Here is a 15,449-nt window from a genome sequence, read left to right as displayed (position 1 = left end):
TCATACTGGGAGATTTTAACATAACTGTTTCAACAACTGATAATCCGAGTAGAAAAAAATCAGTAAAGATATAAACAACGTGATTAATGAACTTGATGTAATTGAAATGTCTAACAAATAATGCTTATTCTTTCCCTTTTTTCTTTTGATGCTTCAATCTGGAAACTTTTTACTGATATGTTTTCTCTGTTCTATATGTTGAATCCATATTATCTTAAATATATTAATAATGGTAATTTTTTTAAGTCTATCCAAAAAAAAGATCTGAACTACCTATGGATTTGTTACTTTATTTTATTTTTTTTATCCTTACCCAAGGACATTTTTGCATTTATCTTCAGATAGAGTGGGAGGGAGAGAGGGAGGAAGAGAGAGAGAGAAACATCGACATGAAAGAGACACATCTAGTGGTTGCCACCCACACGACCCCAACCGGGGCCGGGGACAAACTGCAACCGAGGCACGAGTCCCTAGCAGAAACTGAACCCAGGACTCTCTGGTCCTTGGGCTGACACTCTAACCGTTGAGCCAAACCAGCCAGGGCTGGATTTGTTACTTTAAAAACATTTTGTTGTGTTTTCAGTTACTTGATCCTGTTTTATAGCAAGCCACATAATATTTAATTAAATGCTTAATATAGTATATTAAAATTAAAGAGGTTTCTTCTAAAAATATATATGTTTTTCTTTTGGCAAGAAGATAAGAGTACAAGCAGATCACCTTATTTCTGTGAAAGTTTGGTTCGAGGTTTTATTAAAGTCGATATGTTTTAGTTTTGTCTTTATTCTTTTTGGGGTATCCCCCCAAAACCTGGGGTGTTTGCCAAGGCCACTACATTACTGTTTTCCAGTTGCTACAAGATCTGCTCAGCTCATTAGCATCCCAGCTGCTGCTTTCTGCGGGGAGCCTTGGAATCTTGCCCTGTATATGCAAAGTTTAGCTGTTGTCAGACTTCTTAGGGGAAGATTGAATGCAGGCTTTCTGGCTCACTTCCCTCCAGTTACCCCTCTCCAAGATTTTTGCCCCTGAAGTCCCAGTTGCTTTAGATTTATTGAACTCCAGTATCTTTCTCAGCCAGACAGGGCTGCTGGTTTCTGCAGGGGCTCACTTCCCTGCGCTGTGAATTCCAGATGTCTTCTGGGAAAATTCTGGGGTGAATATGCATCTCATGTTGTCTTTCCTTTTTCTCTGGGAATATAGTTCCTCAAGTCTTGCCTATGTTGCTTATTTTTCAAAGGCTTTAAACAGTTCATTTATATATTTTGTCTAGCTTTTATAGTTGTATTTGGAGGAAAGAAGGTTAATACTGATACAGGCTGCTTTGTCTGGCTGTAACTCTAATACATATTCAAACACACGGAACATTTACCAAGATTGACACATGCTGAGCCATTGCACAAGTGCAAATTTCAGATGATTGAACTCATTCTGTCTCTTCTGAACATAGTAGAATTAAGTTAGAAACCACTTACAAAAAGATAAGCATACAGTTCTCAAATTTTTGGAATTTTAGAATATATTCCTGAATAATCCATGAATAAGAAATCAAAATGAAATTTAGAAAATGTAATCGAATGAAAATGAAAATTTAAAAAAAAATCTCGAGATTAAGGTAAAGCTATACTTTGAGGAAAATTTCTAACCTCAGTTGCATATATTAGGAAAGAAGAAAACTTAAATTCACACTCTTTGTCCATCACAAGAGGTTAGAATATAACAACAAGTTAAGCCCAAGGAACGTAGAAGAAAGGAAAAAATATATATGTGAGAATAGAAAAATCCAAAAGGTTGTTCTTTAAATAGACGAATAAAATTAACGGACTTCTAGGAATGCTAATGAAGAAAAAGAAGAGACAGGTATAATGCCAGAAATGGAATGGGGGCATTGGTAGAGATCCCACAGAAATTTAAAAGATAATAGGATATTATGAACATCGTTACACAATACATTTAAAAACAGAAAAAATTGTTAAATTCTTTGAAACATAAAAACCTGCATAGCAAGAATTAGAAAATGTGAGTCTGTAAACATTTTTTTCCAAAGAAAATTCCAGGTAATGAAGACTTTGCCTGTGAAATCTGCCAAACATTTATGGTAAAATAACATCAATCTTATTAAACTCTTCCTGGGAGTAAAAAGTGGAGTTTGTTTTATGATGCCAGTGTAACCTTGATATCAAAACCTAACAAAGATATTACATAAAGCCAGAACGTTTCTCTTGAACATTGCTGTAAAGATCCTAAACATAATATTAGTGAATTAAGTACAGTGATAAATAAAAATGACAGCAAATCACAGTCAGGTGGGTTTTATTCCAGTGCTTTTCAGTTTTTGGTTGTGTTGACTTGAATTTAGTGATACTTCATTAGTGACATTTGTAAACTTTTAAAAAATTATACAAGTTCTGGAGTGTAAAAGTACGATACGAAATACAGTTTTGCACACTTCTAAATTCTCTAACATTTTTTCAATATAGTTTTATTGAAGATTCATAATAGAATATTCAAAATATAATTTGTCCTTAACTAATTTCTTAGTGTCTAGGGGCCTATTGTATAGCTTCTATTTTGATGTGCTCCTCTGGACTTGCTTCAGTCATTTCTCTCATCACATGACCGTGTTTGTGTTGGCACTGTGTTGGGGAATGGGCTGGGTCCAAGGAGAGGCACTGCACCTTTCCACAAGAAGCCTTCCGAGGGCTTGCTCTTTTCTCCTCTAGAAAGTGATCATCCTCATGCTCCTGAGGGTGAGCCACTTAGATGAACTGGAAATCAAAATTGTTTGTTCGGTTTGCTTTCATAATTTAGCTGTTTTTTCTTTTGGTATGTGAGGGTTTTATAAGGTGGATTTTGTAATTTTTCTTTTAATATCTACTGTATTTAAAGGATAAAACAAATGTATAACGTTGTTATGTACTAAACTTAAAAAAAAAATTAAACATGGATGAAAACTGAACACAGACTGGATAGTAAATGATTTAATGTATTATTATTAACTTGATTGTTTACCATAGTGATATTGTTATATTTACCAGACATACTGAATATTTACAGGAGAAATGATAACGATGTTTAGGATTTGCTTTAAAATATTTCAGAAGAGAGCAGGGAAGGGAAAATAGGCGAAGTAAGAGAAGAAGAATATTGGTAACTTTGAAGCTGGGACTGGGGCCCTGGGGCCATTAATACTGTTTTCTCTGTATTGTGTATTTTAAAATCCTCAGGCTAAAAAGTTAAAAAATTCCCCAATTTAAACATATCTTCCCCTTAGAGATTTCAAAATTCAGATGTTTGAAGTAAAATATTACAGGTTCTGTGTAATGTTTATTTTAAAATATAATATACAAAATGTAATATAGTTACTGTATTTTTAAAAATAGTAAGTTACAAGAATGAGCATTTTGTATTTTTTTCTTTGAAATAAAATTCCTTTTTTTTTTTAGTGAATCATTTGATACTCAGAAAAAAATGCACTTTTTACAGTAATGTAGATTGTCAGAAATAAACTTCAGAAATTTGCTTATTTTATTATATTAATTTATACCACCTTTGTTGAGATACAGTTCAGGGACTCAGCTATTTGTAGTGTATTCACAGATCTGTCCAACCATAACCACAGTCAGTTATAGAACATTTTCATGATCTCAAAAAGAAATGTTTTTCAATGATTTTTTTTTGTTTTTGTATTTGACATTAAAAGCAAAGGCAACAAAAACAAAAAGTGGGTTTATGTCAAACTAGAAAATGTCTGCACGGCAAAGGAAACCATCAACAGAAAGAAAAGGTAACCTACAAAATGGGAGAAAATATTTGAAAATTATGTATCTCTTTACGGGTTAATATCTAAAAACTATAAAGAACCCATACAACTCGATAGCAAAAAACAAGCAATTTGATTAAAAATAGGTAGAGAAACTGAATAGACATTTCCCCAAAGAAGATACCCAACTGGCCACAGGTGCATGAAAAGGTGCTCAGATCACTAATCATCAGGTAAATGCTCATCAGAACCACATCACCTCTCACTTGCTGAGTGGCTGTCGTGAAGAAGATGAGAGAGCTAGCTCTGGAGACCAGGGAACCCTCCTGCACTGTGAATTGGTGTGGCCACCACAGAAACAGTGCAGAGGTTCCTCAGGAAGTCAGAGTAGAACCACCATAGCATCTGTGTCTATACCCAAAGGAAGTAAAGTCACTGTCCCAAGGAGATAGCTGTACCACCATGTTTGTTGTAGCATTACTACAATAGTCAAGGCACGGAAATAACCTAAGTGTCCATCTGTGGATGAATGGATAAAGAGATTGTGATACACAACACACACCCAACTGAATGTTATTCTGCCATAATGATGGAAATCCTGCTGTTTGTGATGATATGGTTGGACCTTGAGTGTGTTACACTTAGTGAATTAGGTCAGAGAAAGACAAATAACTATGTGGTCTGATGTATATGGAATCTAAAAACAAGGAACTCATAGAAACAGATTAGATTGGTGATTGCTGGTGGGGGCAGTGAGAGAAATGGGTGAAGGCAGTTAAAAGGTGCAGACTTCCAGTTATAAAGGAATTAAGTTTGGCATGTATAATGTACAGAGAGTAAACCTTAAGTTCTTGTCCCAAGAAAAAAATTGGTAACTGTGAGGTGATAGATGTTAACTTGTCTTGGTAATCATTTCAATTTATATGCCTATATCAAGCATGTTGTATACCTTCAACTTATACCATGTTGTGTGTCAATTATATCAGTAAAACTGGAAAGAAAAATCTCATACCCTTTACTTAACACCCTTTAATCCCACATTCCCCTGCCCTTACCGATGTCGTGTTATCGCTGTATTTCATTCGGCCCTTCTGGTGGGTGAACCTCCCTGTGGTTCAGTGTTTGTCTCTGTGATGGCCAGTGGGGCCGCATTCCTTCACGGGCCCTCTTCCGTGCCATGTCTGCTCACGTCTCTGACCCATTTCTGCTTGGGTCGTTTGTCACATGCGTTGACTTTCAAGAGTTCTCTGTATATTCTAGACCTGAGTCCTTGGTGGGATTTTTCTACCTGTTTGCTGTTCGCTTTTTCATTCTCTTCACAGAGTCTTTGCAGATGGGATGGTCTATTTCGATGTGGTCCATGAGGTCTCTTATTGGTCGTGTTCTGGTGTCAAGTCTAAGAACTTACCGTCTAGCCATAGGTTCAAAGATACGTCTTTCGTGTTTCCTAAAAGTTGTATGTCTTTTTTTATATATATTTTATTCAGTTAGAGTGGGAGGGAGGGAGGGAGGGAGAGAGAGAGAGAGAGAGAGAGAGAGAGAGAGAAACATCGACGTGAAAGGGACACTTCAAGTAGTTGCCACCCTCACAACCCAACCAGGGCCGGGGACAAACTGCAACCGAGGTACATGCCCTTAGTGGGAACCGAACCCAGGTCTCTCTGGACCGCAGGCCGATGCTCTAACCGCTGAGCCAAACCGGCCAGGGCTAAAAGTTGTATGTCTTAGTGTGGGTTTCCTAGGATTTATTTCTTAGTTTCTTGAATCTGTAGTTTTATGTCTTTCACTGAGTTTGGGAAGTTTTCAGCCATTTTTTTTTTGATACGTTTTTATTGATTTTTTAGGGAGAGAGAGATAGAAACATCAATGTAAGAAAGAAACATCTATTGGCTGCCTTCTGCCCCCTACTGGGGATCGAGTTTGCACCCCATGCATGTGCCCTGACCGGGAATCCAACCAGTAACCTCCTGGTGCACGGGATGCTGCCCAGCCCACTGAGCCACACCGCTGGGCTGCTATCCTTACTTTGTGTGTTCTGTCCAGGGTCTTAGTTGTAAGGAGCAGGACCTAGATAGAGGTGGTGGGGCTACTCCATCTGGGCCAGACCTGGAAGTCTACAGTTAGCCTGTAAAATTTAAAAATTGTGGCTCGATATAGCTCTGTACACATCTGTGCTTCAGATTGTGACTTCCTGAAACATTTTACTGGAAGATTCTTACTTACTCGGGCCACTTTGCTGTGTGACTTGGGATGCAGGCCCTTCATTTCCTCGTTTGTGTGGTGAAATACTGAATAAGAGCCTTTAATTAATCTGTAATTTTATGATCATCAAAATAGTTTTTTTTCTAAGGCAGGTATGTTGTTAGTAGTGACACAGAGGAAAGAACTTGGACTTTGGAGCTGGGCCTGTGTTTGGATTCTGGAAGATGGGGAGGCAGCTTTCACTTAGCTACTGGGACATGGACACCAGAACCATTTTGCCTCGAGTTTGGGCAAATTTCTGAACCTCTGTTTGTCTCAGTTTTCATGTTGACAGCGGGGCCAGTAGTGCTCAGAGGGTGGTTGTGAGTTCAGTGCCATTATCTGCGAAGCCCTGGAAGAGTGGAGTCACGTGGTACACACTGCACCATGTCCATGTGGATTACTACCTCCTGACGGGCTGCACGTCAGTCTTAACTAAATCTCAGTCCTGTTGTTTGTAAAACGGGTGACAACAAACATGTTTGAGGGGTGGGATTAATCCCTGCCCCACAGTGCAGTTATAGGGATTAGAGACTCTGTGTGCACACAATCACCTTGCATGATAATTAGTGTCATATTTATTTATTGCTTATACTTAATGGGAAGTAGATTGGAAATATTTTATTTTACAGGTTTTTAAGAATGTTTATCATTTAAAGATGTCTTTATCATTTTCTTTCCTCAATGACACAGAACGGAAAGATGCTGAAGGATGGGAGACTGTTCAGAGAGGAAGGCCTGTTCGTTCACGGTCAACAGTGGTGATACCAAGAGTTTCAACACAGGCATTAAGGTCAAAGGATGACAGTGACAAAGAAAATGTACGTCTGTTACCAGACGAAGGCATCCGGAAAGGAGAATTGATTGGAGACGGACCTTCCAGTTCTGTAGAAGTTCGGCCCAAAGACTCACTGCCTTCCTGTGACCACCCTCTGGCTGAAAGAACCCAGGTAGTGCTTTTTGCACATCTTTTCACTGGATCCTTACAAGGGGTGTGTGCTGGGACGTCTCATTTTTCTCCTTTATTTTTAACCTTTTATTGTGAAAATTTTCAAATCTACAGAAAAGCTGCGAGAATAGAATAATGAACTGTCCTGTACCCTTTACCAAGTTTCGTAGGTTAGCTTTTTGCCACATTTTTTCTGTCTGTATTTACATGTCACACAAACACATTGTCTGCTAGACAGGTGAGAATATGCACACATCATAGCCATTCACCTTCAAATACTACAGCATGTATCTCCAAAGAAAGCAAACTTACGTGACTACGTTATGGTTATAAAATTGACGGAATTTGACAGTAATATATGATTACCTAACCTGTCAATATTCAAAATTTTCCAGTTGTCCCAGTAATTTCTTAATTAAAAAAATTTTTTCTTTATTGATTTCAGAGAGAGAAGAAGGGAGAGGGAGAGAGAACATCGATTCGCCTCCTGCCTGCCCCCCACTGGGGATTGGGCCCACAACCTTGGGCATGTGCCCTGACTGGGAATTGAACCGGCGACCTCTTGGTGCATGGGTTGACACTCAATCACTGAGCCACACCGGCCAGGCCTATACCTTGTGAAGTGATCCCCAGATTCCAGCACCCACCTGCACCACAGTCATCACAGTGTCACTGACTGTCCTATGCTGCACCCTCACCCTGCGGCTGTCAGACACATGGGGAGGGGTCGGCAGTGGGCCCAGGTGTGGTGTGGACATCCATGGCTTGGGTGCAGCGGTGCCCTCCTGTCTTTTTGGCTGGCTGACATGCTGAGGAAAGTCAGGATTGTCTTCAACCTGCTCTACTTGTAATGCCTGCATTTCAGATGTACAGTACTTTGCTAATATTTAATATAGTACTTCTTTAAAAGTAATAATTCCAGTGTTTCATGTTAGCCCATCTGAATTGTATTTTACATACTCGATGAAGGAATGCATTTTTTAGATATTTGTTTTCATAGAGATTCATGCTCAATGAGTATAATTCTATGTAAAATGAATAATGAGATATAAGAGGTATTCTTTGATATACAGGAGCTAAGTAAAAAAGTTGTAGACTGCCCTGGCCAGTGTGACTCAGCAGTAGAGTGTTGGCTTGCATACCAAAGAGTCGCGGTTCGATTCCGGCCAAGGGCACATGCCTTGGGTTACGGTTCATCCCCGGCCCTTGTTGGGTTGTGCGGGAGACAACCAGTAGATGTGTCTCTTTCATGTCGATGTTTCTCTCTCTCTCTCTCCTCCTCACATTCTATCTGAAGATAAATGGAAAAATATCTTTGGGTAAGGATAAAAAAAACAAAAAAACAAAAAAAAGTTGTAAAGTAGTAGTGATATTTCTGTCTAGAATGGCATCTTTTTAAAATTGTCTCCTTTTCCCAGTAGGGTGTTTATTTTGATTGGAAACAGTACTCAGCTTCCATGTTTTTTTCTTGACGATCGTGGCTCTTGGTCCCACATTGTTCGGATGCTCTGTGATTCTCTCATGGGTGTGTGGTTTAGTCCACGAGAGACCGGAAGCTCCTTGCAGGCAGTGTCTTGGGTTACCTTCTAATCCCACACTGCGGAGCCCAGGTACTTAGGAAATCATCGGCAGGTATTTGTTGGATGTACCTTTGAGAAACTTTTTAATGTAGGTAAACGTGGCAAAGAAATTACTTTCTATATCACTTAACAAACATCTAGCACTTTTGCTAATGCCCATGTTAACTATAAAATTTAACAATACAGTATAGAAATTTTGCTGGTTTTGTATAATGAATAAACTGATACGATTTTGGGATTTTAGGGATAATCCATACATAGGACTTTTGAGTAATTAAACTGTTGTTGAAATATTTCAGTATGAAAGTTCACTGCTGATAGTGGACAAGCTAACCATAATTGTTTTCTCCACTGTCATTCTAAAAATGAAATGAGCATATTTTTATATTTTTTTCAACATTACTTTATAGTGGGCTTTCAGTTTGTTTTATAAATGATACTGATTTTTTAGTAAATAAGGTTGACTGCATTATAAGCATCAGTAATGCTAATATAAATATTGTCAAGAAGGTTATAAACCATGGTGACTGATGTATAGATAATGTTGATAGCAGTATAAACATGTGATACAATTTAAATAATGCTTATGCTAAAATCAACACTTTGGGACACTTTAAGTTCTGACCAATAGAATTTTTAAAGTAGTTTATAAGACTTGGCCAAGTTTAATATTTATATAAATAATTAATCAAACTTGGGGTTTTATGGCCACTGCAGTATTTATCTAATGTTTATTTAAGTAGTGATGTGAGTTTTGAATTCAGAATTTTAAATTTCAGTCTATGTGGAGCTCATTTCTCTTGAGTGTAATTGGAAAACAGCAGAATTTTTTCTCTACTCTGAAGGTGAAAATAAAGGCTTCTTTCTAGTCACTGAAATAGACAGGTTTTAAGAAATGAGTATGTACTTGGCCTCATCCAACTGTGTTTTTGTTTAGACTGTTTTCACATTGTGTTGGCCGTGTGCTGAGTGTTCTTGCAGGGGAGTGGGAGGCTGTGGACGTGCAGAGAAGGTGAAGGCATGTGAGACCGTGTGCTTAGACGGACTGGGCTGTTTTATGCTATCTTTCTCTCGGTCTGAGATTGGTATCGTGTACTATGTTGGGCCTTCATGGAAGATGCTTAGAGGATGTTGTGATGTTATCGAAAGAGAGCATGCCTCATATTTTTTACTACAGTGCCCTCAAAGTATGTTTTGGTGAAAAGTGCCTTTATTTGATAATTGACAGTCTTCACAAAACCGTGTGGATACCTGTAGTTATTTGAAAGTAAGACAGAACATTGTACTTGTGACTAGATTTCTTCTGTGAGGCATGTCTCTGCGTCCTGCGCAGGCTGGGGAAGTCGACGATGGCTGCAGCATCTGTCACTCTATCTCAGTGCACGCAGACAGCTCCTTTGCAGGCAGGTGCAAGTAAGACGTGTGGCTGCTGGCCCACTGTTTCTACTCTCGAGACATACGAAACAGACCAGTGGCCCGGCCCGTGTGGCTCAGTGGACTGAGCATTGCCCCATGGGCTGAGAGGTCTCGGTTTGGTTCCCAGTCAGGGCACATGCCCAGGTTGTCAGTTTGATCCCTGGTGGGGGCGTGCAGGAGGCAGCTGATAGATGTTTCTCTCTCTAAAGAATAAATCAGCCCTGGCAGGTTTGGCTCAGTAGTTAGAGTGTCAGCCTGTAGACCAAAGAGTCTTGGGTTTGATTCCGGTCAAGGGCATATGCCTCGGTTGCCGTTTGGTCCTGGCCCTGGTCAGGGTTGTGCGGGAGTCAACCAGTTGATATGTCTCTCACATCGGTGTTTCTCTCTCTCTACCCCTCCCTCCCACTCTATCTGAAAATAAATGGAAAAATATCCTTGGGTGAGGATTTAAAAAAAATCAACAAAAACGTATTAAAAAAAAAGTGAATATTCTGCCAGCCAGGTAACAGCTGCTTCACAGTTGATAGGTTTAGCTGAATCCGCTTTTCTCAAGTGTAGCAGTTAGTGTATTTTATTATCTCTGACTCATTCTGTAAATATATTTTGCTAGTTCACATCGAGTACATTGGATGACACCAAGAACTCTGGCAGTAGTATCTCACAAGACAGTTCTGTGCGAAGTTCTGAAATGCCTGCTGTTCACGTGGACACAGAGTGTGTCTTAGTTACTCCGCGAGATGACACACCTCCTCTGCACCCCGATGAAGAACGGTTTTCTGTGGAGAAAGCAAGGACAGAGAGTGACATGGACTCTTCAGACATTTCAAATGTGAGTGCTGCTAACCTGGTAAGAGCAACTTAAAGAAGTCTCAGTACATATATTAAAGCAGTACCTATTATTGAGGCATAGACCTCAATACTAATAAATTGTCATTGTGTATTTATACTTTACAGAGCTTTTTTTTTTTTTTTTTTTTTACAAAGTATTCTGTGTAGTCTTTTAACATTTTATTCTTATCAACCTTTTGAATATGGTTAAGATTCTTCTTTTGTAGAGGGAGAAAATGAGACTGTGAGAGTTAAATAACTTACTCAAAATCATTTAATCTGTTATGTGCTTTGATCCAGTGCTTTTATTTTATTTTTTTAAATATTTTTTCTTTATTGATTTTGGAGAGAGAGAGAGAGAAACATCAATGAGAGAGAACATCATTTGGCCACCTCCTGCATGCCCCCCACTGGGGATCGGGCCCACAACCTGGGCATGTGCCCTGACCAGGAATCAAACTGGCGATCTCGTTGGTGCAGGGTTGATGCTCAGCCAGTGAGCCACACTGGCCAGGCTGATCTGGTGCTTTAGCCCAGCATTAAGAAACGGAGCCAAGCCCTGGCCGGTTTGGCTCAGCGGTTAGAGCGTCGGCCTGCAGTCCTGAGAGACCCGGGTTCGGTTCCCGCTAGGGGCGCGTACCTCGGTTGCAGTTTGTCCCCGGCCCTGGTTGGTCGTGCGGGTGGCAGCCACTCGATGTGTTCCTTTCACATCGATGTTTCTCTCTCTCTCTCTCCGTTCCTCTCTCTCCCTCCCACTCTATCTGAACAAAATATGGAAAAGTGTCCTCGGTGAGGATAAAAAACAAAACAAAAAAAGAAACGGAGCCAGTAGCGGGCCTCCCGTGCAGGTACAGCTGATGGGAAATGGCCGGTGGGAAATGCTGTCTACTGGCCTTAGTGCTAAGCATTCCCATCACGGTGCTGCAGACGGCTGCTTGGAGCTGGTGTTCAAGATGGAATTTATGTGCCATCCCCATTGTAGATTCTTTGAACATGTGTTGATTTGTGATTGTTTATAGGTTTATATTTTTTGGAAGAGTACTTATTTCTGTTCACGTCTTCCTATTTTCTACTCTTCAGTATTAAGATACTTGACCTGAGGATAATCTAGAATAGGTCATGCTAGTTTTGTTTCAAAAGTAACTTTCAGCCCTGGCTGGTTTGGCTCAGCGATTGGAGCATCAGCCTGCAGACCAAACAGTTGCGGGCTCAATTCTGGTCAAGGGCACGTACCTGGTTGCGGTTCGGTCCCCAGCCCTGGTTGCGTTGTGCGGGAGGCAGCCAGTCAATGTGTCTCTCTCACGTCAGTGTTTCTCTCTCTCTCTCCCCCACCTCTCTCTTTCCCACTCTATCTGAAGATGAATGGGAAAAAAGTATCCTCTGGTGAGGATAAAAAAAAAAAAGTAAGTTTCAGAAGAAATAGGCACATATAAGAAGTTGTTGAGAAAAATTATTCAAATTTGGTTTTCTCTATGGCCATCATATACTGTAATTTTTTCAAAACTGGGTGCCTTGTCACACCAAAGGCGCTGCAGCTGGTGCGGCAGTCAGACCGCACTTATGGTGGGGTACCCTGGGCGGGGCCGTGGCTGCGGGAGAGGGGTCCAGGGCATGGAGAGTGGACGCCTGGACCCTACAGGGAGGGATGGAGAGCAGTTGGTCTTTTGACTTAGGTGTTGTAGTGAGTGTTTTTAAAGGTTGAACATCATTATTCATATGAGTAGTGGATTTAATATATGGGGTAGAAATGGGTCATACTTATGTTTTTTTTTCATAGCTAGATATATTAAATTATTTATTTTGCAAATTGATTCTGTGAGAATCACATTTCAAAAGAGAATAAAGGTGCCATAGTTAAATAAGCATACAGGTAAAAATTCTTCTCTCCTCATTTTTATATTGATCACATATATAAATAAGTTTGGTAGAATAATGAAAATCCTTGGTTATTTTGAGGATCAAATATACATACTTGAAGGAAAGTAAGTTCTGCTTTAAATATGAATATTAGCATATCTTAGAGGTCTTAGAGGAATTTTGGGTCAAGATTTTAATATATTTTTATTTGTCTTGTCAGAGATACTTCTATGGGTGTGTCTAGATAAGCAGCTCATGTTTCAGGTTCTATGTGGAGGTACAGCGATGAGAGAACGGTTTTCTCTCTCGGTACAGTGTTGTCATATACATAGCTGGTTAAAGTAACAAAAACCTTAGTTCTCTTATTTAACAGAAACTTAAGCAAAAAATGACTGTGAGACCCTTTCTGTTTAAAAGTCATCTATTGCCAACACTGTAAAATGTGCTGATAGAAAACAGCTACCGTGGATCTGCTGTACAGATTCACTGAAGTCTCATTGTCACTGAAAACTCAGAAGAGGTGATGATGTAAACACATGGACTCTTGTCTGAACTCCCCGAACCCCTTTGCACTCCCCAGGGAGAGTCCTGTGTCCGGGGGTAAGAGCAGAGGGGGTGGGAAGGAGGGGGAGCTTTCAGGAAGGAGACAGTGCCTGGTCCACTCCAGACCAGTTCACGTGGGAATGTCTGCCGTGCCTTGTGGCCTCTTCCTGGCCATCTTTTCTGCTGTCACTGGGTATTAATTGGCATTTCAGAACTTTATGTAAGTGGAGTAGTGTGATCTCTGTGTGCTTCTGTCTCTCAGCATAAAGATCATGCGTTTCATCCATGTGGTTATGCATGTTTGTTCATTCTTTCCATTGTCTTCGGGCCTGTTCTGTCATGTGCAGCACAGTGTGTTCATCCGTTCAGTGGATGGCGTGTTTGAGGTCTTTCCAGGTTCTCTGTTATGAGCAAAGGCTCCATGAACATTTGTCTTTGTTTTAAACACATATTTTCATTCCTCTTGGGAAAACAGCGAGGTCAGTTTTGTTGATGATATTGTCCAGGTCTCCTCTCTCTGTGCCCATTTTGGTACTTTGTCAGTCAACCAAGGGACATGGAAATACCTGGATATAACTGGACTCTATTTGTGTATGTAATTAGCCTACTATAGGGATGTATAAATGAACGATTATGATGTATATTATTTGTAATACTTACAATGCATATATCTAACTTAGGTATCATCACCATTACTGCATATATTATTTCTGTGTTCCCTTTATAGTGTAATGCTTTTCTTTTGTTTTTAATATATTTGATCTATAACTTTAATTTTTTGCACGCAAATGAAAGGGACACCGTCATTAATAATAATACCTGTTATTTATACAACTTCACAGTTTCTCATGCACAGCAGTCTGGTGAAAAGGTAAGTCATGGATTACTGCACCATCTTATGGAATACAGAGTAGGCTCTTGGCTTTAAGAAACTTCCAGGTTACACAGCTAGTGAGTGGTTGAATCTGTACTGGACCCCAGCTTTTATAACTCTGGAACAAGGCTATCTTACGTATTCTGTTGAGTATGTGATCAGAATATAAAGAATGAGATGATTACTTAACTTTTCAGTCAGGTGATGATTCTTCGTTCTGTTTGTTTCTAACTCTACAGTCCATGGCAGAGGTTCTTGCTAAGAAGGAGGAGCTAGCAGATCGCCTGGAAAGGGCCAATGAGGAGGCCATCGCCAGTGCTATTGCCGAAGAGGAGCAGCTAACTAGAGAGATCGAAGCTGAAGAAAACAATGATATTAATATCGAAACTGACAACGACAGTGATTTTTCTGTGAGTCTTTAGAATTTTTTACTTAATTGTTCCAAAAATATATATTCAGAAATAAAATTCTTAGGGCCAGAAGGACCTAGAGTTCATCCTATTTAAAATTTCTTTAAAAACTTACGTGTAATAATGGTATCATTCTGTGTGATTGAGACACTCGATAAATAACAGCAGCCCTTCCTTGAGCACTTCATGTTACTAAGAGTTTCTACTGTAATGCAGTTGGCACGTTAGAAGTTGTTATTTTCCTTTTACAAGTTAAGAAATTGAATCTCAGAAAGTAAGAAGTCAGCATTACTTAGATTGTGATTGTAGAGACTGAGCAAGAGTCCACGGCATTTCGCTGTTTTAATTGTAATAAAAAGCAAACAGCACATCACCTTGCTATCGCTCAAGATACCTGTGTTGACGAGAGGTTTCTCAAAGAGTGAGAATAACTGTGAGTGTTTCAGATATGTTCTGTTAAACCTTAATGCCCAACAGGTAACCTAGATCTCTCCTGAGGTGTGCGTGAATATGTCAGTACTCGCGTAGCCCTGGCGTACAGTGTCCTCATGGCATGCAGCATTAGAGTAGACTGATGGTACAGGCCCATGCATTCCCTTTAAATGTACTTGACTTGTGTTTGCTATTCAATGGCAAACAGGCCTGTCTTCCTCTTAACATGTTCAGACTGGTATTTTCAGCTTGGTGGTTATTGTGACCACCAGGGGGTATGTCACTGAATTCTAGTTTTGAACTACCTGTTATATGAAATGTACTAGCATCAGGTAGGAAAATTTCACATATAGTTAATTGTTTAAGCTTATAATTGTGTTTAAATATTTGGTTTTGAATTTTCCTTATTACCTTTTAGACCAGCATGGGCAGTGGAAATGTATTTTTCTGTGGTATGTCTATGGACTGGAGCGATGTCCTAGCAGATTATGAAGGTAATGTTTGTGTGTGTGTGTGTGTGTGTGTGTGTGTGTGTGTGTGCTCGCGCGCGCACGCGCAG

The 15,449-nt window shown here is 39.7% G+C and overlaps 1 protein-coding gene across 4 annotated transcripts in view; it reads left to right on the top strand.

Moving 5' to 3' along the window:
* SCAPER (S-phase cyclin A associated protein in the ER) overlaps positions 1-15,449 on the top strand; it is a 178,058-nt gene that overhangs the window by 36,445 nt on the left and 126,164 nt on the right. For 3 of the 4 annotated variants that reach the window (XM_036277975.1, XM_036277973.1, XM_036277977.1), the window contains 4 exons: positions 6,695-6,951; positions 10,557-10,793; positions 14,288-14,458; positions 15,309-15,384. In XM_036277975.1, the coding sequence (XP_036133868.1) occupies positions 6,695-6,951; positions 10,557-10,793; positions 14,288-14,458; positions 15,309-15,384 (741 nt within the window). The remainder of the gene's footprint in view (positions 1-6,694; positions 6,952-10,556; positions 10,794-14,287; positions 14,459-15,308; positions 15,385-15,449) is intronic. The other variant, XM_036277976.1, reaches the window with a different exon arrangement.

Source organism: Molossus molossus, unplaced genomic scaffold (assembly GCF_014108415.1).
Source record: "Molossus molossus isolate mMolMol1 unplaced genomic scaffold, mMolMol1.p scaffold_m16_p_24, whole genome shotgun sequence".
NCBI lineage: Eukaryota > Metazoa > Chordata > Mammalia > Chiroptera > Molossidae > Molossus > Molossus molossus.
The sequence above is the reverse complement of the archived record's forward strand: the minus strand, read 5'-3'. Positions and strand labels throughout refer to the sequence as shown.